The sequence below is a fragment of the Embiotoca jacksoni genome, unplaced genomic scaffold, assembly GCF_022577435.1.
Source record: "Embiotoca jacksoni isolate LCO1_2020_lvr unplaced genomic scaffold, fEmbJac1.0.p SCAF_42, whole genome shotgun sequence".
In the NCBI taxonomy this organism is placed as follows: domain Eukaryota; kingdom Metazoa; phylum Chordata; class Actinopteri; family Embiotocidae; genus Embiotoca; species Embiotoca jacksoni.
The window spans coordinates 2,585,577-2,609,365 of NW_027185395.1; the positions used below are offsets into that span (position 1 = coordinate 2,585,577).

At 46.2% G+C, this 23,789-nt stretch overlaps 2 protein-coding genes across 4 annotated transcripts; both read right to left on the bottom strand.

Annotated features, from left to right (window-relative positions):
- Positions 1 to 820: 820 nt before the first annotated feature.
- uap1l1 (UDP-N-acetylglucosamine pyrophosphorylase 1, like 1) lies at positions 821 to 9,583 on the bottom strand. The gene is made up of 9 exons (XM_069168951.1): positions 9,122 to 9,583; positions 7,998 to 8,202; positions 6,583 to 6,758; positions 6,339 to 6,511; positions 5,331 to 5,524; positions 4,799 to 4,939; positions 4,526 to 4,711; positions 1,213 to 1,270; positions 821 to 1,091 (listed from the first exon to the last, which is right to left on the bottom strand). Exons 1-9 carry the CDS (start codon positions 9,402 to 9,404, stop codon positions 993 to 995), a joined length of 1,515 nt encoding a protein of 504 aa, XP_069025052.1. The 5' UTR covers positions 9,405 to 9,583; the 3' UTR covers positions 821 to 992.
- A 1,557-nt stretch (positions 9,584 to 11,140) lies between these two features.
- On the bottom strand, positions 11,141 to 23,752 carry slc25a25b (solute carrier family 25 member 25b). Of its 3 annotated transcripts, none has more exons than XM_069168948.1 (11): positions 22,900 to 23,752; positions 16,981 to 17,107; positions 16,769 to 16,856; positions 15,779 to 15,814; positions 15,408 to 15,519; positions 14,883 to 15,035; positions 14,637 to 14,789; positions 14,448 to 14,555; positions 13,687 to 13,854; positions 13,457 to 13,607; positions 11,141 to 12,614 (listed from the first exon to the last, which is right to left on the bottom strand). In XM_069168948.1, the coding sequence occupies exons 1-11, from the start codon at positions 23,239 to 23,241 to the stop codon at positions 12,430 to 12,432; spliced, it is 1,623 nt and encodes a 540-aa protein (XP_069025049.1). In that variant the 5' UTR covers positions 23,242 to 23,752; the 3' UTR covers positions 11,141 to 12,429. The 3 variants fall into 3 exon arrangements, with proteins under 3 accessions (XP_069025049.1, XP_069025051.1, XP_069025050.1); XM_069168950.1 differs by lacking the exon at positions 22,900 to 23,752 and adding an exon at positions 19,416 to 19,947; XM_069168949.1 differs by lacking the exon at positions 15,779 to 15,814.
- Between the last annotated feature and the right edge of the window lie 37 nt (positions 23,753 to 23,789).

Consider the following 23,789-nt stretch of genomic DNA (forward strand, 5'->3'; position numbering starts at 1 on the left):
ACGACGTCAGGTTTTGGACCCACAGGTACTTCTGAGTCCTTTTACAATAAATCCTCATTTAAAGATGTGAGTATTATGAAACAGTGAAATAACACTGAACATGAAATGGAAGTTTGTGTTGGAGGGGCAGAAACCCTCTCTAGCTTTAAGATTAGACTCAAAACGTTCCTTCTTGATCAAGCCTATAGTTAGGGCTGGCTCAGGTAGACCTGAACCAACCCTTAGTTATGCTGTTATAGGCCGAGGCTGCTGGAGGACCTCGTTACATGCTGATCTTCTTTTCTTTCCTCCTACTCTTTAACTGACTCATACCTCACCATCTTTTTCTCTCCCATAGTTTCTTCTTATTATCTGTTGTCTCCATTCAGTTCCTTCACTCGCGTAGTTTCTGTTCTTTCTTCTCCAGATGTTCCGTCATGGAGCTGCATGTCTCTGCTCTGTGATTGTCGTCTCCACCAACAGTTCTCCTCTTCTATCTCTATGCTGTCCTTTTCTCTCTCTGCTCTCCTCTCACCCCAACCGGTCGAGGTAGAAGCTCCGCCCACCTCTGATCCTGGTTCTGTCGGAGGTTTCTTCCTGTTAAAAGGAGTTTTTCTTCCCTCTGTTGGAGGTTTTTCTCCCTTAAAGAGGAGTTTTTCCCTCCTAGCTTATGTGGGAATTGTTGAATTATTGAATTGTTGGTTTCTCTGTATAATATTGTAAAGTCTTGCTGTAAAGACTTTAATGTGTTAAGTGCCATGAAATAACCTATGTTGTGATTTGGCGCTATATAAATAAAGTTGAATTGAATTGAAAGTAGAATAAATTCACAACATTTAGATTTTTTATTTTTTTTATTTTGTTGGTAAATCAAAATAATTTCATATAAATTCCCTCATTTGCATCCAGCTGATGATGTCACACACAGACGATGACATGAGGCGTATGAAGATTTATTCTGGCATGATGGTGATCACAGTTTAACACTCATTAATGTGATCTGTGTGCTGCCGTCACACTCGGCTCTGAGCCACCTGCAGCTCTTTGGCTCGGTTTCCGTCCAGGACGAAGGGAGTCTGCAGCGTCCGGCCGTTCAGCAGCGGCTGCAGGTCCTGCAGGAGGAACCGAACCACAGCAATATATACAACAATATACTGTGTATGTTTACACCAATAATGTTGAATAAGTTAAAGATACAACCGGAAGATTTAACCGGTCTAACTGTGTTCTCACCTCTCCGAAGTACGACACCAGCGGTGAGATCTCAAACTGTGGAGGATCTGCTGAGACACTGAGAGAAAAAACAGCTCATGGTTAGATGTTCAGGATTCAGACTGTTTTCCATCCTGAGAACGTTAAAAGAGCTGCTGAAGCCTCTTAATTCCTCTTCATACAGGAAAGTGTTTACTTAGAAAACTGTTCTATTATCTGTATGTTTATTTTTCTACTTTTCCTCCACTTAGTGAAGATGTTTACTGTCAGTGTGTTCACAGTTCTCCCAGCAGAGGGCGCTGCAGTAACGACTCTCCAGACGCTAACTTGGAAACAGCTGATCAAACCTCTGGGAGTCCTTCAGTGCTGCAAGGTTGCCAGGCAACCAGCAGAGTATTCACCGCCTCCCACCCCTATTTTTAATCTTTGATTTCTTTTGCTCATTTTCGAGCCACATTCATAAAGACTTTTGTTTCTCTCAGCTCATCCACATAACTTGTTTTTTACATTCGGTGTGTTCAGCAGTTCCTGCAGGGTGTACAGTATGAAGGAACACTTCCTGCTTCCTGCAGGATGTACAGTATGAAGGAACACTTCCTGCTTCCTGCAGGGTGTACAGTATGAAGGAAAACTTCCTGCAGGATGTACAGTATGAAGGAACACTTCCTGCTTCCTGCAGGGTGTACAGTATGAAGGAACACTTCCTGCAGGATGTACAGTATGAGGGAACACTTCCTGCAGGATGTACAGTATGAAGGAACACTTCCTGCTTCCTGCAGGATGTACAGCATGAAGGAACACTTCCTGCTTCCTGCAGGGTGTACAGTATGAAGGAACACTTCCTGCAGGATGTACAGTATGAAGGAACACTTCCTGCTTCCTGCAGGATTTGCAGTGTGAAGGAACACTTCCTCCTTCCTGCAGGATGTACAGTATGAAGGAACACTTCCTGCTTCCTGCAGGATGTACAGTATGAAGGAACACTTCCTGCAGGATGTACAGTGTGAAGGAACACTTCCTGCAGGATGTACAGTATGAGGGAACACTTCCTGCAGGATGTACAGTATGAAGGAACATTTCCTGCTTCCTGCAGGATTTACAGTGTGAAGGAACACTTCCTGCAGGATGTACAGTATGAAGGAACACTTCCTGCTTCCTGCAGGGTGTACAGTATGAAGGAACACTTCCTGCAGGATGTACAGTATGAAGGAACACTTCCTGCTTCCTGCAGGGTGTACAGTATGAAGGAACACTTCCTGCAGGATGTACAGTATGAGGGAACACTTCCTGCAGGATGTACAGTATGAAGGAACACTTCCTGCAGGATGTACAGTATGAAGGAACACTTCCTGCTTCCTGCAGGATGTACAGTATGAAGGAACACTTCCTGCTTCCTGCAGGGTGTACAGTATGAGGGAACACTTCCTGCAGGATGTACAGTATGAAGGAACACTTCCTGCAGGATGTACAGTATGAAGGAACACTTCCTGCTTCCTGCAGGATTTACAGTGTGAAGGAACACTTCCTGCTTCCTGCAGGATGTACAGTATGAAGGAACACTTCCTGCTTCCTGCAGGATTTACAGTGTGAAGGAACACTTCCTGCAGGATGTACAGTATGAAGGAACACTTCCTGCTTCCTGCAGGATGTACAGTGTGAAGGAACACTTCCTGCAGGATGTACAGTATGAGGGAACACTTCCTGCAGGATGTACAGTATGAAGGAACATTTCCTGCTTCCTGCAGGATGTACAGTGTGAAGGAACACTTCCTGCAGGATGTACAGTATGAAGGAACACTTCCTGCTTCCTGCAGGGTGTACAGTATGAAGGAACACTTCCTGCAGGATGTACAGTATGAAGGAACACTTCCTGCTTCCTGCAGGATGTACAGTGTGAAGGAACACTTCCTGCAGGATGTACAGTATGAGGGAACACTTCCTGCAGGATGTACAGTATGAAGGAACACTTCCTGCATCCTGCAGGATGTACAGTATGAAGGAACACTTCCTGCTTCCTGCAGGGTGTACAGTATGAAGGAACACTTCCTGCAGGATGTACAGTATGAGGGAACACTTCCTGCAGGATGTACAGTATGAAGGAACACTTCCTGCAGGATGTACAGTATGAAGGAACACTTCCTGCTTCCTGCAGGATTTACAGTGTGAAGGAACACTTCCTGCTTCCTGCAGGATGTACAGTATGAAGGAACACTTCCTGCTTCCTGCAGGATTTACAGTGTGAAGGAACACTTCCTGCAGGATGTACAGTATGAAGGAACACTTCCTGCTTCCTGCAGGATGTACAGTGTGAAGGAACACTTCCTGCAGGATGTACAGTATGAGGGAACACTTCCTGCAGGATGTACAGTATGAAGGAACATTTCCTGCTTCCTGCAGGATGTACAGTGTGAAGGAACACTTCCTGCAGGATGTACAGTATGAAGGAACACTTCCTGCTTCCTGCAGGGTGTACAGTATGAAGGAACACTTCCTGCAGGATGTACAGTATGAAGGAACACTTCCTGCTTCCTGCAGGATTTACAGTGTGAAGGAACACTTCCTGCAGGATGTACAGTATGAAGGAACACTTCCTGCTTCCTGCAGGATGTACAGTGTGAAGGAACACTTCCTGCAGGATGTACAGTATGAGGGAACACTTCCTGCAGGATGTACAGTATGAAGGAACATTTCCTGCTTCCTGCAGGATTTACAGTGTGAAGGAACACTTCCTGCAGGATGTACAGTATGAAGGAACACTTCCTGCTTCCTGCAGGATGTACAGTATGAAGGAACACTTCCTGCTTCCTGCAGGATGTACAGTATGAGGGAACACTTCCTGCAGGATGTACAGTATGAAGGAACACTTCCTGCTTCCTGCAGGATTTACAGTGTGAAGGAACACTTCCTGCAGGATGTACAGTATGAAGGAACACTTCCTGCTTCCTGCAGGATGTACAGTATGAGGGAACACTTCCTGCAGGATGTACAGTATGAAGGAACACTTCCTGCTTCCTGCAGGATGTACAGTATGAAGGAACACTTCCTGCAGGATGTACAGTATGAAGGAACACTTCCTGCTCCCTGCAGGATGTACAGTATGAAGGAACACTTCCTGCTTCCTGCAGGATGTACAGTATGAAGGAACACTTCCTGCAGGATGTACAGTATGAAGGAACACTTCCTGCATCCTGCAGGATGTACAGTATGAAGGAACACTTCCTGCTTCCTGCAGGATTTACAGTATGAAGGAACACTTCCTGCTTCCTGCAGGATGTACAGTGTGAAGGAACACTTCCTGCAGGATGTACAGTATGAAGGAACACCTCCTGCTCACCTGGCTGCAGGGTGAAAGGCGTTCCCGCGTCCGTCCAGCAGCGTGGCTCCAGCAGCGGCGGCCCAGCGGCAGTGCTGAGTCAGCAGAGAGTTTCTGGCCGTGGTCGGCGTGTCTGCGGCCGCTCCAGCTGCGTTCTTCAGGGGTGAAAACTCGTCCTCTCTCACGACCTCGAACACAACAAAGTTCCTTCAGAAGACAGACAGAAGATGTTTTAACTGTCTGAAGGACACTCGACGTTATGACCTGTCATGTGATGAGTTTAATGATCCACACCGCGAGAACGGGAAGACGTCAAAAACAAACTTCTCCATCTTGATGCCGTTCGGTTCGGAAGGTTTCACTTGATTTCCACACGAGTCCACGAAGGGAACTTTCTTGATGGCGACATGTTGTTTCAGTTGGACCTCAAACTTCCTGCAAGAAGGAAAGAATGAGCAGGAAGTTAATTCATACTGGCAGCAAAGCAGAACAATGAAGCTGTCTAAAGCCTTGAACTTGATTCTCCTGAAGGGAAGTCTGGTTCTGATTTTCTATGTTTGGACCCAACATGTCTGTGTGTCACTCAGTCACATGTTCCTTCATCACCGTGAACAGACTGAATGGAAAACTCACCAGCAGCTGGAAACAGTCGTGAACAGCTGCTTCATGAGGAACGTTCAGGATGTTAAAAACTGCAGCGAGCAGCAGTTTAAAGACTCACGGAGGCGTTTTAAAGATGACGAGGAACGACTGACAAACGCAACCGACACATTTCTGGTTTCTAAATAAAACATCAACCTTGTGAATGTGAGATCTGCTGTCTTACGCCGCCACCTCCTGCAGGAAGCTGCGGGTGAAGAAGTGGTTGCAGATGTTCCCGGCGCTGAAGACCAGCTCCCCTCCGGGTCCTCTCAGTCCGGCTGACTCCGGTCCGATCTCGCTGTACTCCACCACCTGGGACACGCCCCTCACTCTGCAGACCACGCCCACCGGCTCCGCGGGGTCCGCCTTCACCACCACCTGATGCAGGACAGAGGTCAGAGGACAACGGGAGACACGGTGAGATGGACGGATCACACACAGGTCTTGTTTGTCATCAGATTATTATTTTTATAAATCTTTCCTTTGTGGTTTTTTTTTTGTCCCTCTGGAGCAGCAGGACAGAAGACAACAGTTTAAGTCTTTTACTGTCCTCATTAAAAGCAGCTGGTAGTTGGTGGAACCAATGTCTGCTGTAAGAAACAGAGTATTTAGTTATAGTTATGATGTCGTTACCAATGAAACACAATGTGGTCTCTTTCAACTGCAAATAGAAAAAGTCTGATTTGATGTTGGAGGGCATCGTGATTACCGGCTGCTTCACTGCCTCGCCGTGTTTCTGCTGACGTCAGCGGATGTCTGCTCAGTATCTCAGGAGTCTTTCAGGGTTCATAGGTCAGCCGGCTGACGTGTGAACACGGCTCACACTGAGCCGAACTTCAGTTTACACACAGAAACACGTGAGGTTCTGTGGTCACGTGTCCAGAATACGTATGTGATGACTTCAGTTAAAATTTCTGGGCTCAAACGTGCAGCAGGATCATCAACTCACTTTATTTCTTCACATTTAGAATTAAGGAATTCAGATGAAACCCTGATGTTTTAATTACCTACGTTTTTAGTATGTATTTTTTTTTTTTATATAAAAATGAAATTAAACCTCTCACTTTCCCAAACATGCAGCTCTTAATATTCTGCTGTGTTGTTTTAGTATTTTCCTGAATCACTTGAACAAACTGTAAATGTGTGAAAATGTGTAACTGCTCCTTTAAGGTCGGCCGGGTCGTTACTCCACCTTGGCGCCGCAGTCGGCCCCTTTGCTCACGCAGAAGCCGATGAAGACGGGGTCGGCCATCTTGACCAGGATGTTGTCCACGCAGTACACGTGTAGGTACTCCACCCCCCTCCTCCCGAAGTCCTCCAGAACCTGACTGTCCACCAGCGCCTGGTACAGACCGCCGTTACCATCTGAAACCAAACAGCCGCTCGTCTCCAGCCGTCCTCCATCTGACCTCTAAACGACCTTGCGTGCGACCTACCTGGAGCCATGGCTATCTTCCCTTTACCCTGCAGGATGACCTTCCCGTCGAAGGTCACCGCTGGGATCATCCTCTGCTCGAACATCACCACGTTGGACGGCTCCAGGCCGAAGTAGTTGTTCTCCTGGAAGAAGCGCTCGGTGGGAGCCAGCGTGAACTCGCTGGTCATGATGTACCTGCAGACAGGAAGTCACACCTGTGACCTGGTGACACGCAGAATACACATCCAGCTGCAGGACCTGCCAACCTTCGAGATGACTTCAGCGGTTTTAATCTCGATGACCGCAGTCAGAAGTGATTGATGCAATTATACCTAATCTTGAGTTTTTCACTGAAGGACCCTTTGTTGAAATCTAGTTCAATAATTTAATTTAATAAAGTGTTGATATTGTGCTTTTCTGATGTGTATCCATGTATCCAAATGTTTCATCAAAATATCTTGACTAACAAACCTACAGCAAACTCGGGGCAGGTTTGTGTTCCAGTCAACCAACATCCATAAGTGAGGTCATCAACCATCAGTGATGTCATCATCCATCAGTGAGGTCATCATCCATCAGTGATGTCATCGTTGGTTTGTGAATGTTACAAAACCTCCAGTTCAGATTCTGTCCGTCACCATCTTTACTAGTTCGGAGCGGTTTGGAGCAGGAAGTGACCATATTTGGACGAGCTGGGGGAGGAGCCAGCGGTGGATCTGACTGATCTGATTGGAAACCTGACCATACTACGTCCCGCCCACCGATAGCTGTAACCTGACTGCACCACAGGCCTGTCAATCAAACAGACACGCCCCCAAAAACAGGTCTTCTTGAATCTTCTTTTCTAATGAATGAGGGATTATTTTCAGATGGACCTCCAGAAAACTAATAAGGAGGAGTGACTTTAGCTAACAACACCGAGATAACTGATGGACACATTTTATTCACTTTGGATTTGATGAGAGAAGTTGAATGGGAGTCTATGGAGCCGGAGGCTTTTTGGAGCCGACCTCTAGTGGCACTTGGTGGTATTGCAGCTGAAGACACTTCTGCATCAGAACCATTTTTCAGACCCGAACTAGCAAGATGGTGACGGACAAAATCTGAGCTGCATGGAGGCTTTGTAACAGCCGTTCACAAACCAACAGGTGATGTCACTGCTGGTTGCTGCTTGGTAATGATTGAATCTACTCACGAGGTCACACACACCTTCCTAAAGGAGAAGGCTCGACCAGTAACGCACTTCCTGTCAGTTATTTATAACACGAGGCTTTGAGGTGTTTTTTTAAATGTGCGTCTCTGTAGTCTTACTGAACGTACCACAACGTAGGAGCTAAAATAGTTCCTCAAACAAAGTTCTCAGAACCACAGTGGTTTTCAGCTCCTGCGGTGCAGACACCCTGAAAAGAGGAAGAGTCCATCAGATGATCTTACCAGGGGACGGTGCATGCCGAGCCGAACTTCCTGGCTGCCAGCTCCTGGACTTTGTGAATTCGCTCTGCCTGGATCTGATACAAGGTTTTCCCGCTCGGCAGCCCGACGTCGTACATCCCTTTGGGGTACTGGACCCCGAGCCGGGTCCCCTGACCTCCGGCCAGCAGCAGGACTCCAACACGGCTCTCTGAGACCTGCAGCAGGCCTGTCGGGACGAAGAGGAACCATCAGCTGTTTAACAACCGTCCTCAATGACAGACCGAACCTTCGCTGTCTGAGGGAACCTTTCAGAGAACTCAGCAGTTTAAAGAGCTTATTCATGATTCTACATTTCTGGCTTGTGACCCAAATATCAGTTCAACCAGTCTTTCATCAGACTTCTGCATTTCACTTTCATAACTTTCTGAAGAAAAAGTGATGATTTGAGAAAAGTCTGAAATACATTAATTTATGTAGCAGTCATATCAGGGTGTAATATATTATATAAATTATATATACACACACACATATATATACATATATATACATATATATACATATATATATATAAGGTCTCTCAAAAGGGTGTGAGAGGTGGTGAGGGAAAGAAGAAAGAAATATGCATAAGTCTTTTTTTCATGTTTTGGACTTTTCTCTGAAGTGAGTGGACTTTGAGATAAATATTAAATAATCTGCCCTCTGGGCCTCCAGCTGTTTAAATAAACTGCTGACACGTGAAACCGCCACTTTACTTTTTGAAGGACCACAACCCTCAAAGAATTTGTTGTATTTCATAAAATGCTAGTGCATTTTTATGTAAAATCTCAATCTGAACAATAACAGGCAGCTATGAGAATATATGACATCATAAACTGAGAAATGTAAAGAAGTTCAAGTTTTAAAAGTGAACCTTCATAACTAAAGACGCCTGTGAACTGTAACAGAGTGAAAGGACTGAAAGTTTCCCCTTCTGGAGACCCTGCAGAGACTTTATGTTATATTTATATTTGTAATGATTATAATCAGCCTGAAGTTGTGCATGAGGCAGTAAACTGTGTTCCAGTCGTCAGACTGAGCAGAAACATCAACAGTCTCCATGTTGTTCAGACCTGCAGCCCTTCACGTGCTCTGTTCCGGACATTCACCTTCTCTCTCCCACTCCGACAGGCAGCCGGAGTCGCTCCTCTTCACGCCGCCGATGATCTCCGGAGGAACCGGTTCGATGTGTCGGTCCAGGCTGGCCGGCGGAGCGGCTGCAGCCCTGGTGGCCCCGTCACAGTGCTCCTTCAGCCACTGTAGATCTAGCTGAGCCAGCTCCTGGAGGAAGGCGGCCCGCTCCTCCTCACTCAGCTCCGGCCAAAACTGCAGGACGTGCCGCTGCCCCGCGCTCTCCAGACGCCGCCTCAGCTGCTCCACAGACGGATCCATCCTGCGTCTGCGGGTCGGTGACGAAGCGAAGCGCCGAGCTGGAAGTCACAATGCATCCGACTTCCCTCTCCGAGCAGACCGAGTGTGTGGAGGAAGTGGCTGAAACTCGTGACTGCCGCTCAGGTCCCTGCAGGCATGGAGCTCACGGAGGCTCCGTGAACAGGATGTGGTGCAGTCTGCAGGCCGGAACAGAAAGTCATGTTTGGACTGCAGTCAGCACCGAACCACGAGACTGGAGCTGCAGGTTCAGCGTAACAGCTGGGAGGTGTGGAGTCATCAGCTGACTGCAGCACCAGACATCCAGCAGACATTCAGCAGCACACCGCGACCCTCTGTGACATGTTTCACCCACAAAAAGTTACTTCGTTAGAACTGTTTCTAAAAAAGTATGCTGTGAAAAATGGAAATAAAAACAGAGTGCAATTATTTACAAATCACATAAACCCATATTTAATGAAAAATAGACCAAAGACAACATGTCAAATGTTAAAACTGAGAAATTGTATTGTTTTACAAAAAATATCTGCTTACTTTGAATTTGATGGCAGCAACATGTTTCAAAAAAGTTGTGACAGGATCAACAAAAGACTGGAAATGTGTAAAGATGAAAAAAAAAAAAAATCACCTGGTGGAACATCTGACAACTAATCAGGTTACCATGGCAACAGATCAGCAACATGATTGGGTATAAAATGTGATTTCAGAGAGGCAGAGTCTCTCAGCAGTGAAGATGGGGAGAGGTTCACTACTCTGAAAGACTGTGAGGAAATAGTGCAACAATCAAAGAATAATGTTCCTCAAAGTAAAACTACAAAGAATTAGTGGATTTCATCATCTCCGGTTCATAAGATCATTAAAAGATTCAGAGAATCTGGAGAACTCACTGAACACAAGGGACAAGGATGGAAACTATTATTGGATGGTGGTGATCTTCGGCCCTCAGGCAGCACTGCATTAAAAACACTATTCTGGAGTGGAAATCACTGCATGGGCTCAGGAACACTTGTGAATAAGTAACGAAAAGAAAACTCTTTTAATGATGAAGTGCAAAAACAAAAGCTAAATCCAGGCGCTCAGTGAAACAGCTCAGGGACATGCAGAGGTACTGAAGGAGACGGAGAGAAGTCCAGAAGACAAAAAGGGTCAAAACACCAAAAACTTAGTGACGAAGTTAGAAACAGCAGAAACACAACAATGATCTGACGGAGGAGGTCAGGAGATAATCACACACAGCTGGGAACAATCAGACACGGGTGATGAGAGGACAGGAGTTAAGACAACAGAAGTGGGACATCAAAACAAAACAGGAAGTGAACATGATACAGATGTGTCCCCCAACGCAAGACCTGCAGAGGGACAGTCGGCCTGCAGGGAGGTGGGTTGTTGTCGTGGTTGTCGACCTGATGGAGCGTCTTTATGAATGCAGACAGCTTCTCTACGAAATCAGTTTGACGTGGGACATTTGACAGACAGACTGACCACAGACGTACATGTTGTTCTTGTGTTCCAGATGTTGTTCTTGTGTTCCACATGTTTTTCTTGTGTTCCACATGACATCCTTCCCTCAGTTCACTAATAGTACTCTTCCATCTCAGGATTTACTGTACAGTACTTTAAAACCACAACATGTGGAACACAAGTAGAACATGTGGAACACAGAGCATTTATCATGTGATCCAGACTCAGATGGAACTTTAGTGCAGAATCAATGTCAAATAAAACTCCTGGAAACAATCAATGCTGAACCAGTTTATTTCTCATACAAACATCCATCTTATTTTTTGAACCAGTTTATTTCTCATACATTCATCTTTTTTAATTCTTACAATGACGCGTCGACAGAAATCTACTGAACACAAACTCGCATCTCGTTCTTGCGTCTGTCACCGATAGCTAGCATAATAAAATAAAATAGAAATATATATACTGAATACATTTTGTAAACTATGCCAATATCTGTACATTTAGTGTGTCGTGGTTTAGTCTGCAGGCGGAGCTGCTTTAAGACACTTAGAGGAACGTCTGTATGAAACATGATGAGAGCGAGGCGGCAGAAACACCTGTTGCTGGATGTAAAGGAGGATGAGGAGGAGGAGCAGCTGGAGGAGGAAGCATGATGGAGGTCACATGATGTCCATTCAACACATCATCCTGTTCACTCTCACTGACCGACGGAGTTCATTATTTACTATCAACCGTTTATAGACATGTTAATCAGCGTGTTGATAATTAGAACACATAAAAAGAGAAATGAGACCAGAATCAGATTTTCGACAACCAATTCATTATCACTAAATATTGATCTTATTTTCTATAAGTTTCACCTGCTTTTATTTCATAACTACATTTTTTTTAATCCCATAATATTCCTTTTCAAAGGTATTTGACTTTAAATGCTGTTCTCAGCAACCTCTGTGTTGCCTGTGATCATGAACAGAAGCTTAATCAATCAAATAAAAATGATACCATACAACTGAATGTATTGATTTAATTTGATCATTTATATACACTTTATACAATTTAGTCACATGATTGTTTGTATTTATTTGATATTAAATGTTGTGTTGTGTTTTAAACAATATTAAAGTCTTCGTTTGTCCTCTGAAATCAACCTGATCATGAAACTATTTCACATTCAGTCATCAATCCTCCTTCCAGAAATAAATAAATAAATACTACAATAAATAAATAAATAGAGGGATAAAAGTGGAGCGTTCAGTGTCCGTCTGACACAACAAGGCACTCGTAGAAGTCGTTAGACAGCATCGGCCTGAAGGAGTGTTTCCATGACGACGGAGACATCTTTAACCAACGAGGAGGAGCAGCATCCGTTGGAGATCCACCACAGAAAAAGACTCCTCAGAGTCTCGGAGCTGTTGAACTCCTCCTCAACCTGACATGAGGAGTTCAGGAGGATCGGACCCTAACCCGGATGTTCTGATCCGTTCCTTCAAGTGTTTCAGTTGTCAGTGAAAAATAAAAAACGCCTCCCCCTTCCTCCTCCTCCTCCACCTCCACCTCCACCTCACTTGGAATGGACCCCCAAACGGATCTTCAGGTGTTCATAGACCACGTAGCTGATGCTGACAGACGGGATGACCTTCATGAAGTTTGGTGCCAGTCCTCTGTAGAGCCCCATGAAGCCCTCGGTTCTGACGATGTGTCTGAACAGACCCGTCATGGTCATCTGAGGTCCTCCTTCCAGAGAGGCTGAGGAACACACACACACACACACACACACACACACACACACACACACACACACAGACACACACACACACACACACACACACACACACAGACACACACACACACACACGTTAAACTCTATCAGCAGCCATCAGTGATGTCATCAACCATCAGTGAGGTCATCGTTGGTTTATGAACGTTATGAATCCTCCAGTTCAGATTCTGTCCGTCACCATCTTTACTAGTTCAGAGCGGTTTGGAGCAGGAAGTGACCATATTTGGACGAGCTGGGGGAGGAGCCAGCGGTGGATCTGACCGATCTGATTGGAAACCTGACGATACTACGTCCCGCCCACCGATAGCTGTAACCTGACTGCACCACAGGCCTGTCAATCAAACAGACACGCCCCCAAAAACAGGTCTTCTTGAATCTTCTTTTCTAATGAATGAGGGATTATTTTCAGATGGACCTCCAGAAAACTAATAAGAAGGAGTGACTTTAGCTAACAACACCGAGAGAACTGATGGACACATTTTATTCACTTTGGATTTGATGAGGGAGCCGGAGGCTTTTTGGAGCCGACCTCTAGTGGTACTCGCTGGTATTGCAGCTGAAGACACTTCTGCATCGGAACCATTTTACAGACCTGGAAGCTACGAACTCTTTTATATCCAGTCTGTGGTTTTATATAGTTTTATATCCAGCCTGGTTTTATATAGTTTTATATCCAGCCTGGTTTTATATAGTTTTATATCCAGTCTGGTTTTATATAGTTTTATATCCAGTCTGCGGTTCGAGCTCAGCTGTGTAACTTCAGAGTCTGCTGACGTCTTTACTGAAGAAATGATCTTCAAGGACTCACCTTGTCCCTGCATACGGGTCCGGACCAGAGCGAGTGGGTAGCTGGACAGCTGACCACATGTACTGGAGGTGGTGCCACAAGCCAGCAGCACGAACACTCCCGGATCAGCGCTGTCTTTGGCGAAGCGCTGCAGCCAGGAGTTCTTCAGAGTCTGACGGAGGACAGGACAGAAAACAGGTCAGACTGAACCGAACAGAAAGTAAAAACGGATCCTCGGCGCAGCATCTCACCTCGTAGACAGCCAGGTCAATGCCGGCGTACGGGATGATGCCCAGCATGTTGGGAACGTAGCCCTTGTAGAAAGCAGCCACGCCCTCTTTCTGGAAGATGTGTTTGGCACAATGTACGATGCCCGAGTACTGACCCGTCTTTCGCAGGGCCAACCGAGTCTTCAGGACCTATGAGGACAGGAAGTGATGTCACAGATGGAAGAGACCTCCCACTTCTGCTCAAAGCAGTCAGACATCAGAACATCCTTCGTGCTGAGCAGATACATGCAGCGCCTCATCTTTAATATACTGATGAATATTATGGACCTCGGTTCCATCAGGACCTGCTGTTTCCCTCCAGAGGATCAGAAACTTCTCCGACTGTTTGTGTTGTGCATGAGCGCAGCGCTGAGACGTGTGTGTGTGTGTGTGTGTGTGTCTCGTTATGAACGAGGGTGAACAAAAGCCACGTGACTGCTTTTTTGTTACAACTCATCACTTGTCGGACCTCAAAAATTCAACACGGATGTCCATTTTAAAAAGAGGCACTCGTTGATTGAATGTGTGACGGGTAACGTCCACACCGGGCCGGCAGTGTGCCCGAGGTCTCCGTCTCCACCGACATGCTCTGCTCTGATCTTACAGTACAGATACCGTTACAGCTGCTGGTGCTGATCCAGAGACTGAACTGGGGAACTTAGAGCTTCCTCTTCCGTCACCGTGCTGCGTTCATGACAAACAGGAAGTCTCAGAACTCGTAGTGTTCCGGCGTGGCGTCTCACCTCCATGGGGTAGATGCTGCTCTGAGCGATGGCCCCAGCCAGAGAGCCGGCCACCAGCCTCTCTGAGATGCCCAGCGTCACCTGGTTACTGCCCATCAACCGTTTGATCTGACGGACAAACAGGAGTTTGTGTTCAGCACCAGCGTGACTCGTAGAACCGGACCGGTGTTTGTTTGTTTGTTTGTTTACCTGTTCGTAGGCCATGAACTTGATGGCGGACTCCGGAGCGATTTTGATGACATTAATGCCATTGCCGCGCCACAGTGACCTGACTCCTCCCTCTCGGATCATCTGGGCGAACCCCCCCGTGATGCGCATGCTGTTGCGCTTGGAGCCGTGAACCTGGGGCGCGCGGGGACAACCAATCAGCACGCGCTCAGACAGTTCACTTCCTGTTCAGTCTGTTTTAAATGAGACGTCAGCGGTGGGTTCTACCTGCATGAGTACTTTGAGCCGGTCCAGCGGTGCCGTGCAGGTCCGAGACACGGCGCCGGCTCCTCCTCCGGCCACCAGGTGTCGCCACCACATCCTCTTCTCCTCTGCTGTGAACTCATCCGGCACCGTGAGACTCTCCCCCACGTCAAAGATCTGAGGAGGAGGCGGAACTAAACAATCACTAATCTGCAGGACAAACTCAGCATCGCAGGAAGTATTTCAGTTTCAAAGCAGCTGGTTCTCCACATGACGGGAGTCTGAATCTAATTATTCCAAACTTAATGACTGTTTTAATATTTACCAACATTAAATACTTCCACACACTGCTGCAAAGTGAAAACTGATTTCAAGATGTCGCCGTTTTTCTATCTATCCATCTATACACCTCATATATTTTATACCATATTAATCTTTCCTACCTGTATTCTTAAACTGTTTTGAACTAACTTTCCCCACAGTGGGATTAATACGGTGTTATGTAATGTTATTTCGGTGAGGTGGACCAGAGGAGCTGTGACGGAGTACCGTGGAGTGCTTCCAGTGGAGGATGATCTCGGGGATGTTGTCTGCAGGATGCAGCAGGTGGTAATCCCTCCACTCGTTCCAGTCGATCGTCATGGTGCCGTTTTTATCCATACTGAGGACACACACACACAGAGAGAGAGAGAGAGAGAGAGAGAGAGAGAGAGAGAGAGAGGGTTAGACATGTTAATGAGAGAAGCAGCTGTCAGCTTCATGCACCGGTGCATCTCAGGAATGCTCTTCAAGTGAAAGTGCAGTGAGTGGCAGCAGGATGAAACACCATGTTATCACAGTTCTTCTGTATGCAGCGGTGCAGCAGTGCAGCAGCAGTGCAGCAGCAGTGCAGCAGGCAGACCAATGAAGCTGCTACTTACTACATAATAGGGGCCCAGATTTGACCCCTCCTTATTCTGAGAGCAGCCAGAAAGGAGGAGACACACACAGACAGACAGACAGACAGGAGGTTAGAGGACAAAAACATACAAGGAAGTCCTGCAGTGGATGTCTGTGTGCAGCCGAGGACTGACGGAGACACCTGTCAATCAAACTGACACATCCTTCAGAAAGTCTGAGTCACAAATGAGAGGAACGGAGGGAACTGGAGACACATGAACCTTCGAACTGTGCAGATCTTCAACACGTGTGTGAAACTTCCACCTTTTACAATTTGGTGCTTCTCTGCAGCAACATCCGAATTTGAAACATCGCCTGTTGTCGTGGCAACAACCAGATTAATTGGAGGTGTACAACGACAAGGCAGCGATCGTAGTTTTTCTTGAGGTGGACCTCATCAGATATTTCTGACCCACAGCTGTGGAAAAGCTCCGCCCCCTCGCACAGTTCATTCATCCACCACAGCGCAGAGCTAGACCCCCTCAGACCTGCTGGAATAATTCAATAATCCGAGCATGAACTGAATCGTATCGTAAGAAGGCGAAACTATTCCCCAACAGACGATTTTTGAAATGCAACATATCAGGTCAGGTGTCTGAAGGAGTTTAAAAACCTGCTGTGCTTCACGACAAAGTGGAGATAAAATAAAAAGACGTGTCGTCACAGTGATCTTTGATGATTTGTTGAATTTCTTTAGAAATGATGTATGACATCATACTTTGGTGAGCGCTCACTCAGTTTGTTACATCTCTGTTTCTTAGACTCTCCTCGCGTTTCTGTGCGTGTTCACGTGTTTATTTATCTGACGTACATGTTTGTTAGCATCTTCAGCACATTAAACACGTTCACATACAGACATGTTAGTCTGGAAGCAGCTGAAGGACAGATGACATGTTGAGGACAACACCAGTCACCTCGTCTGACGGTCCGTTTACAGGCACCAGAACCAGACGGCGGATCAGAACTCTCACCTTCGGAGGATCTTCTGGGCCTGCTCCTCAGAGATGTTCACTCCCAGGTCCCTCAGAGACTGCATGATTTCCTGCGAGTCGATTCGGCCTGCAGTACAGCGGTGAATGATGAGTTCAGTGACAGATGTTACAGTTGACTCATCACTACTGGATCACGTCTTCCCGTTTCATAATTTTATTATTTTTATTTATATTTATTTAGGACTCCTCACCATCGTTCTTCCTGTCCAGACTCTTGAAGACCAGCCGCAGCTTCTTCTCGTGGTCTCGCAGGTAATGAACAAACTCCTCGAAGTCCAACTGTCCGTCCAGGTCTTTGTCTCCTGCTTTCACTATTTTCTGCAGAGGAATCAGAGACAGGTCTTTGAGGGACACGTGGACACGTGTAGAGGACACGTGGACACATCTCACAGGCTGCTAGATCGGTTCTGTGTTCACACCAACATGTTGACAGACACTCTGTTTGTTAAAGGATATTAACTGGAACTAATGTGGTGGGTTATTAAAGACAGCTGAACGTCTCTGTGGACAGACGTAGATGTGGAGACTTCCTGCCATCTGTCCACTGTTGACTAAGCCTGCAGAGACGTCCACTTTACAGCCGTCACACATCTCAGGGTGTTACTGACCTGATATTTACTGACACGTCCTACTGCTGAGTGACACGCGCACGCATGCGCACACACACACACACACACACACGCACACACACACACACACACACACACACACACGCGCGGGGACATCGCAGTAGACGGATAGAGACAGTTTTACAATAGAACGAGGTGGGTTTTGTTGTTCGACCTCAGACAGATGATGTCACACCTTTCTATATCTGTAGTTACTCAGTAACTAGTGGCGACTACAAGTATAGTTATTCAGTAACTAGTAGTGACTATAAGTATAATTACTCAGTAACTAGTGGCGACTAAGTATAGTTACTCAGTAATTAGTGGCGACTATAAGTATAGTTATTCAATAACTAGTGGTGACTATAAATATAGTTACTCAGTAACTAGTGGCGACTAAGTATAGTTACTCAGTAACTAGTGGCGACTATAAGTATAGTTATTCAGTAACTAGTGGTGACTATAAGTATAGTTACTCAGTAACTAGTGGCGACTAACTATAGTTACTGAGTAACTAGTGGTGACTATAAGTATAGTTATTCAGTAACTAGTGGTAACTATAAGTATAGTTACTCAGTAACTAGTGGCGACTATAAGTATAGTTATTCAGTAACTAGTGGTGACTATAAGTATAGTTACTCAGTAACTAGTGGCGACTAACTATAGTTACTCAGTAACTAGTGGTGACTATAAGTATAGTTATTCAGTAACTAGTGGTAACTATAAGTATAGTTACTCAGTAACTAGTGGCGACTATAAGTATAGTTACTGAGTAACTAGTGGTGACTATAAGTATAGTTACTCAGTAACTAGTGGTGACTATAAGTATAGTTATTCAGTAACTAGTGGTAACTATAAGTATAGTTACTCAGTAACTAGTGGCGACTAACTATAGTTACTCAGTAACTAGTGGCGACTATAAGTATAGTTACTGAGTAACTAGTGGCGACTATAAGTATAGTTACTCAGTAACTAGTGGTGACTATAACTGTAGTTACGCAGTAACTAGTGGTGACTATAAGTATAGTTACTCTAACTGCTGGCGACGATAACTATAGTTACTCTGTAACTAGTGGCGACTAAGTATAGTTACTCAGTAACTAGTGGCGACTATAAGTATAGTTACTCAGTAACTAGTAGTTACTATAACTATAGTAAAGCGTTGGAACAGGAGTCAGCAGGAGGAGTGATGTCATGAGGAGGATTTGAGGACTGCAGCAGCTCCCTTCAAACACTGATTATCTGATGAATGACAAACAACCACCAACGAACAGCTGATGTGTCAAAGCAGCAGGTTGACCATTTACCAGAGATCATGTGACCAAAGACCAGACAGACCGCCTCCTTCACACTGAGGGTTTGTCACCTTTAAAACTGTCAATCATCCAGATTAGTTTCATGGTTTCCTGATTGAAGTACAAATGTACATCAAGACAGAAACATTTCTTTACAGCTGAATCATCGTTTTTTTCTATGCTTCTATGTGCACCATTACCATTACACCCCTGAACAGAGACATCTGCTGACGTGTGCAGTCTCTACAGGGTAAAGATCACAGATGCATGCTGGGTGAACTCAGTCAATTAAAAAAAGCTCTATTTCACCTGAACAACCACTGAAGCGACAAACACTGAACACTTGAGAGCTTCCTGCAGTCTGACGATGGAAAGGACATGAAGCTCAGTCAGAGGATCAACAACAGTATTACTGGAGATCCTGATGGACACATGACTGGAGGAAGCAGTAGTCTGGTAGTTGGAGGAATAACAGTCTGAACCACATCAACAGACTCTCATTAGTTGAGCATTCAGTCCAAACAATAAGACGAGTGACAGGTCGTTCTCCACAGCTGAGGGAAGGAGACGTTCAGGGACCCGAGAGGAAAACGGCAGGTTGGATCACCACATGTTAGACATGCAGTATCATCAGTACCTACGGTGTGGTATGTGGTTGAGAGCAGGCCCACATCAGCCCAGCTGTTGTCCCTACAGGTTAAACACATCATGCCTGTATCCTACCTGTCTGAGATCTGTGGGCGGAGCCAACATGATCAACACCGTGGTCTTCTTCACATGACTCTGACTACTGGTCTCTGTCCTGTCAGAGGAGGGTTCAGTCTGTCCTGGGACGTCTCCAGTCTGGTTGTCTCCTGGTCTCGGGGTCTCAGCAGGTTTACACTGCGTCCTGCCAAAAAGTGTCCGGCACAGGAAGTCCACCACGTCCTGCAGCATCGTCCCTCCGGCTCAAACACAACACTTCACTGTGTCTGTCCGCTGGAGGTCAAAGTTCAACCAGGAGGATAAGAATGAAAAAGGTCTTCAGAGGACGCCGGTGTCTCAGTCAACCAAGCAGCACTGCAGCAACAGCAACTGAAACTCTTCACGCTAACTCTCTCCGTAAAACTTCTGCAGTATGATCACGTCTCCACCTATCAAACGTCCAGGTTCACGTCACAAGTGTTTCCAGTTGAGACCGATGATGTAATGGGAGCATCAGTTTTCCACTTTGCCGGCCTCAGCGTGAGCAGCCAGAGTCACACAGCCTCCAGAAAGCTGCAGCCTCACTGCAGCCCAGCTCGACCAATCACAGCAGCTCGTGCTGGCAGGTCAGATTGCTGAGCCACAGAACGAAGCCCTCGGCCAATAGGGGACCGGATAGCAGCATGGAAATGGGGATACTGACTGACTGACTCAGCTGTCAGTCAGTACCCCCCCCACACACACCTCCCTCCCAGCAGAAATCTGCTGAGTGATGCCTCCCCCCTCCCCTCCCCTCCCTCCCCTCCCTCCTCCTGCACCCGCATCACAGATCAGCACATCTCCTCCACCCATCCACCGAGCTCAGCTGTTTTAATTCCCAACATGTAGTGGGCTCCTCCACATGGGTAAAATCATCCCTTCACAAAGCCCTGCAGGCTTCCAGCTGCTTCCTGCAGAACCGTCAGGCTGACTGCACGGCCCCGAAACAGAGAACAGACACAGAACCACGTCTTTCTCCACCCGCCTCAGAGATTTACTGCATCGTTTTCTTATCCGGAATAAATCCCAGGAAAAGGCCGTCTGTCTCTCAGTATGTTCTGGCTTTAACTCTTTGCTCCAACACTTTAAACACCTGGCTAAAGTAGCATCTTTAAAGTCTCAGTGATTTCAGTTACTCAGACAGCAGGAAGTTAGTGTTGTCAAGGATTTCCAGCAGCAGATGGTTCAGAGCTCTCTCCAGGATTCACCGTTTTTTTGTGACTCTTGACAGTGAAACTACAACTCAGGATCATATCATATTCCAGCTCCTCCTATAAAAGTGCGATGGATTATTCTGATGATGAGACCACATTTCCCATAAACCCCGTCACTTCCTGGTTTGCCATTTTTCTGGTTACTCAGCCTGTAGTTTGTTTTGATGACCAGAGGACAGGATGAAGAGCTGCTGACTGGAATCGAGGGGTTCTTATTGATGATGAAGTAAGTTTTATTTTGAAAGGCTTCCTTTGTGATGTAATGTCTTCAGCAGAACTTCAACGGAGAACATTTATTGTGGAGAAATTTCCCCAAAGTATTGCGCAGATTGGCTGAATTAGCATCAAATATTGTGGAAACAAGATTGCAACTTCCTTCAGGGACTCATGTATGTGGAGTCAAAATAAACTACAGCGGGAACACGTTCTATATGGAAATCATGGACGCTGCATCCTGGGCTAAAGAGGAGAGGGACCATCCAGCTTGTTATCAGCAAATCATCACATTGTTGTTTTTTTTACATTTGACTTTTTTTTGGAAACAGGGTTGTAGATCGAGCTCAGAGAAAACATTCTGAGACTGGAGGATAACAACAATATGGTATCAGTATATATATTCTACTTTGTCCCCAATCAACATCAGTAATCCAGGATGCCCAGACCTGAACATGTGGCCGTTTGTTTGGCTCTTTTTGAAAATGGCTGTTAGCCACCAGATTCCGGAGGTTGTTTGGAGGGATATTAACTGGACTGTGGCCGTGAGAGGAGGTCATGAGACCTGCTGTTTGTGCACATTCACTGTAATAATGTTGCTCCTACATCAGGGCTATTCAAACTCAATAACAGCAATAGTCCAATTAATGGCTACAGACAATTCTTCATGTTAATATATATATATATATATATATATATATATATATAAATTAATCACTGGCATCCTATTTATGGTACAAATTACACCTTTAATCTAGTTCCTAATATTCACATATTCGCATGCAGCTGCTTGGGGGTGATGCTCTGACAGATCATCACCTCTCTGCTCCATGTTCAGGGTGGTGACCACAGTGATACCAGACAGCAGCAGGACCTCTGTTCTACAGTTAACTCTCTCTTACTGCCAACATCACTGCAACAACACGTTCCTGTAGATACATGCTGCACAACATCAGGAGAATATGTCCTCTTCTCACTCAGAAGGCGGTGCAGGTTCTGGTCCAGGTTCTGGTCCAGGCTCTGGTCCAGGCTCTGGTCATCTCACGTCTAGACTACTGTAACTCCCTCCTGGCAGGTCTACCTGTTAGTACCATCCGACCTCTGCAGCTCATCCAGAATGCAGCAGCTCGACTGGTCTTTAACCTCCCGAAATTCACTCCCACTACTCCTCCGCTCCTCCTCCTCCTTTCACTGGTTACCAGTGAAAGGAGGAGGCATCCACATCCGTTTCAAAACATTGGTAGTTGCGTACTGTGCTGTGAACAGATCGGGTCCAGTCTACATCCAGGACATGGTCCAACCCTACATCCCAGTCCGCTCTCTCCGCTCTGCTTCTACCAATCAGCTTGTTGCTCCTCACTGAGCTAAACACTCTACAAAATCACGACTGTTTGCTGTTCTGGTTCCTAAATGGTAGAATGAGCTCCAACGACATCAGGACAGCAGAAACTCTGAACATCTTCCACCACAAACTAAAAACACACCTCTTCAGACTTTACCTTGAGTAGGAGAACTTAAAATGACACTTACTGATAGAACTTTGTAGTTTGGCTATCTTGAAGAAAATTGTATTTTCTTGATTTTTGTTGTTCTGAATTTGTACCCTCATGGTTGAAATGTACTTATTGTAAGTCTCTTTGGATAAAAGCGTCAGCTAAATGAAATGTAATGTAATGTAATAATCAATATCTGATTACATCACTGAACACAGGTGTGGTACTAATTAAAGACAACAGTTTGAAAATATGTTTTTTGGTTTACAAATAACCAAATCTTGGCTCACTGAGTTACTGAGATAGTTAATTACAATTTTGAATCACTTTAGAGTTTTTACTTTTCTCCAAAAAACAAAAAGTGCATGTTGTTATTGTACATTTGTCCATTTCTCAGTCCTCTCGTTACTTTCTGTGGAAGCCTTTTGTTTCTGTCTAAATAACACCTGCTCACATCCATCTTTAACTGTATAGTATTATAAGTATAATTACATGCTGTTTAATTCCCCTTTAATGATCACTTCACATACACATGGAGACATAAAGATAAACCCTCCGACTCACCATGAGCTCGTGCTCGGTGCGGTGCACGCCCAGCTTCTTCAGGCCGATGGTCAGGTCGTTCACACAGATGCCGCCGTCTCCGTTCACGTCCAGGACCTGGAACAGCACCTTCAGCCGGTGGTCCTGCTCCGGACCCCCGCATATGTCACACGGATGCGGTGTCTGGCCGGGAGCCGAGGGTCCGTCTCCGGGCCGGGGCTGTTGGGTGACCGGTGTGGACGGGGCAGCGGAGGAGGGGTCGCCTCCGCCGCCCGGGTCCACCCCCGGGTGGGTCTCAGCCGCCCGGCACTGGCAGAACACATCACCGAGCAGAGGCGGCATCAACGAGCCCTGCTGGTGCATCGCGTGCGTGTGTGTCACTACCGGACAGCCGGCGGCTCCACGAAGTACTGCGTGCACCGGTTCAGAGATCAGAGATCAGGGCGCGAGCACGTCAGGCCGCAGTTATGTCGCGAGCCCTGACGACCACGTCACGAGCCGGCTCCGAAAATGAAAAGCGACCGGGTGCCGGTTAGCTGCCCAACCCCGCCGTCTCACCGCCAACACACCCACGGAGCTTACCCGAGCCTGGGACACGGTTCTCCCGGTGATTCCTCTCGACTCAGTCCGTTAACCGGCGTTTTTTTCAGCCGTGCCGAGTCGACGCCGGTGAATGGCGAGTTGTCACCGTGTGTTAAATACCTTCATAGCATCGTGACTTGGAGTTTACACGGAGCTCGTTTACTGCCCGCTACGAAAAGCGGGTTGTGGTTCAACAGCCCGTGTCGGGTCCGGTGTTAGTACCGATATTTATGCGCCGGTAACTTGCCGCTCGTTGAGTGGCGAAAAATATTTGGTTTAGCGGAACCGGGTGCACTCGAAGTCTCGCTGTATGACGCGAGATTACAGGA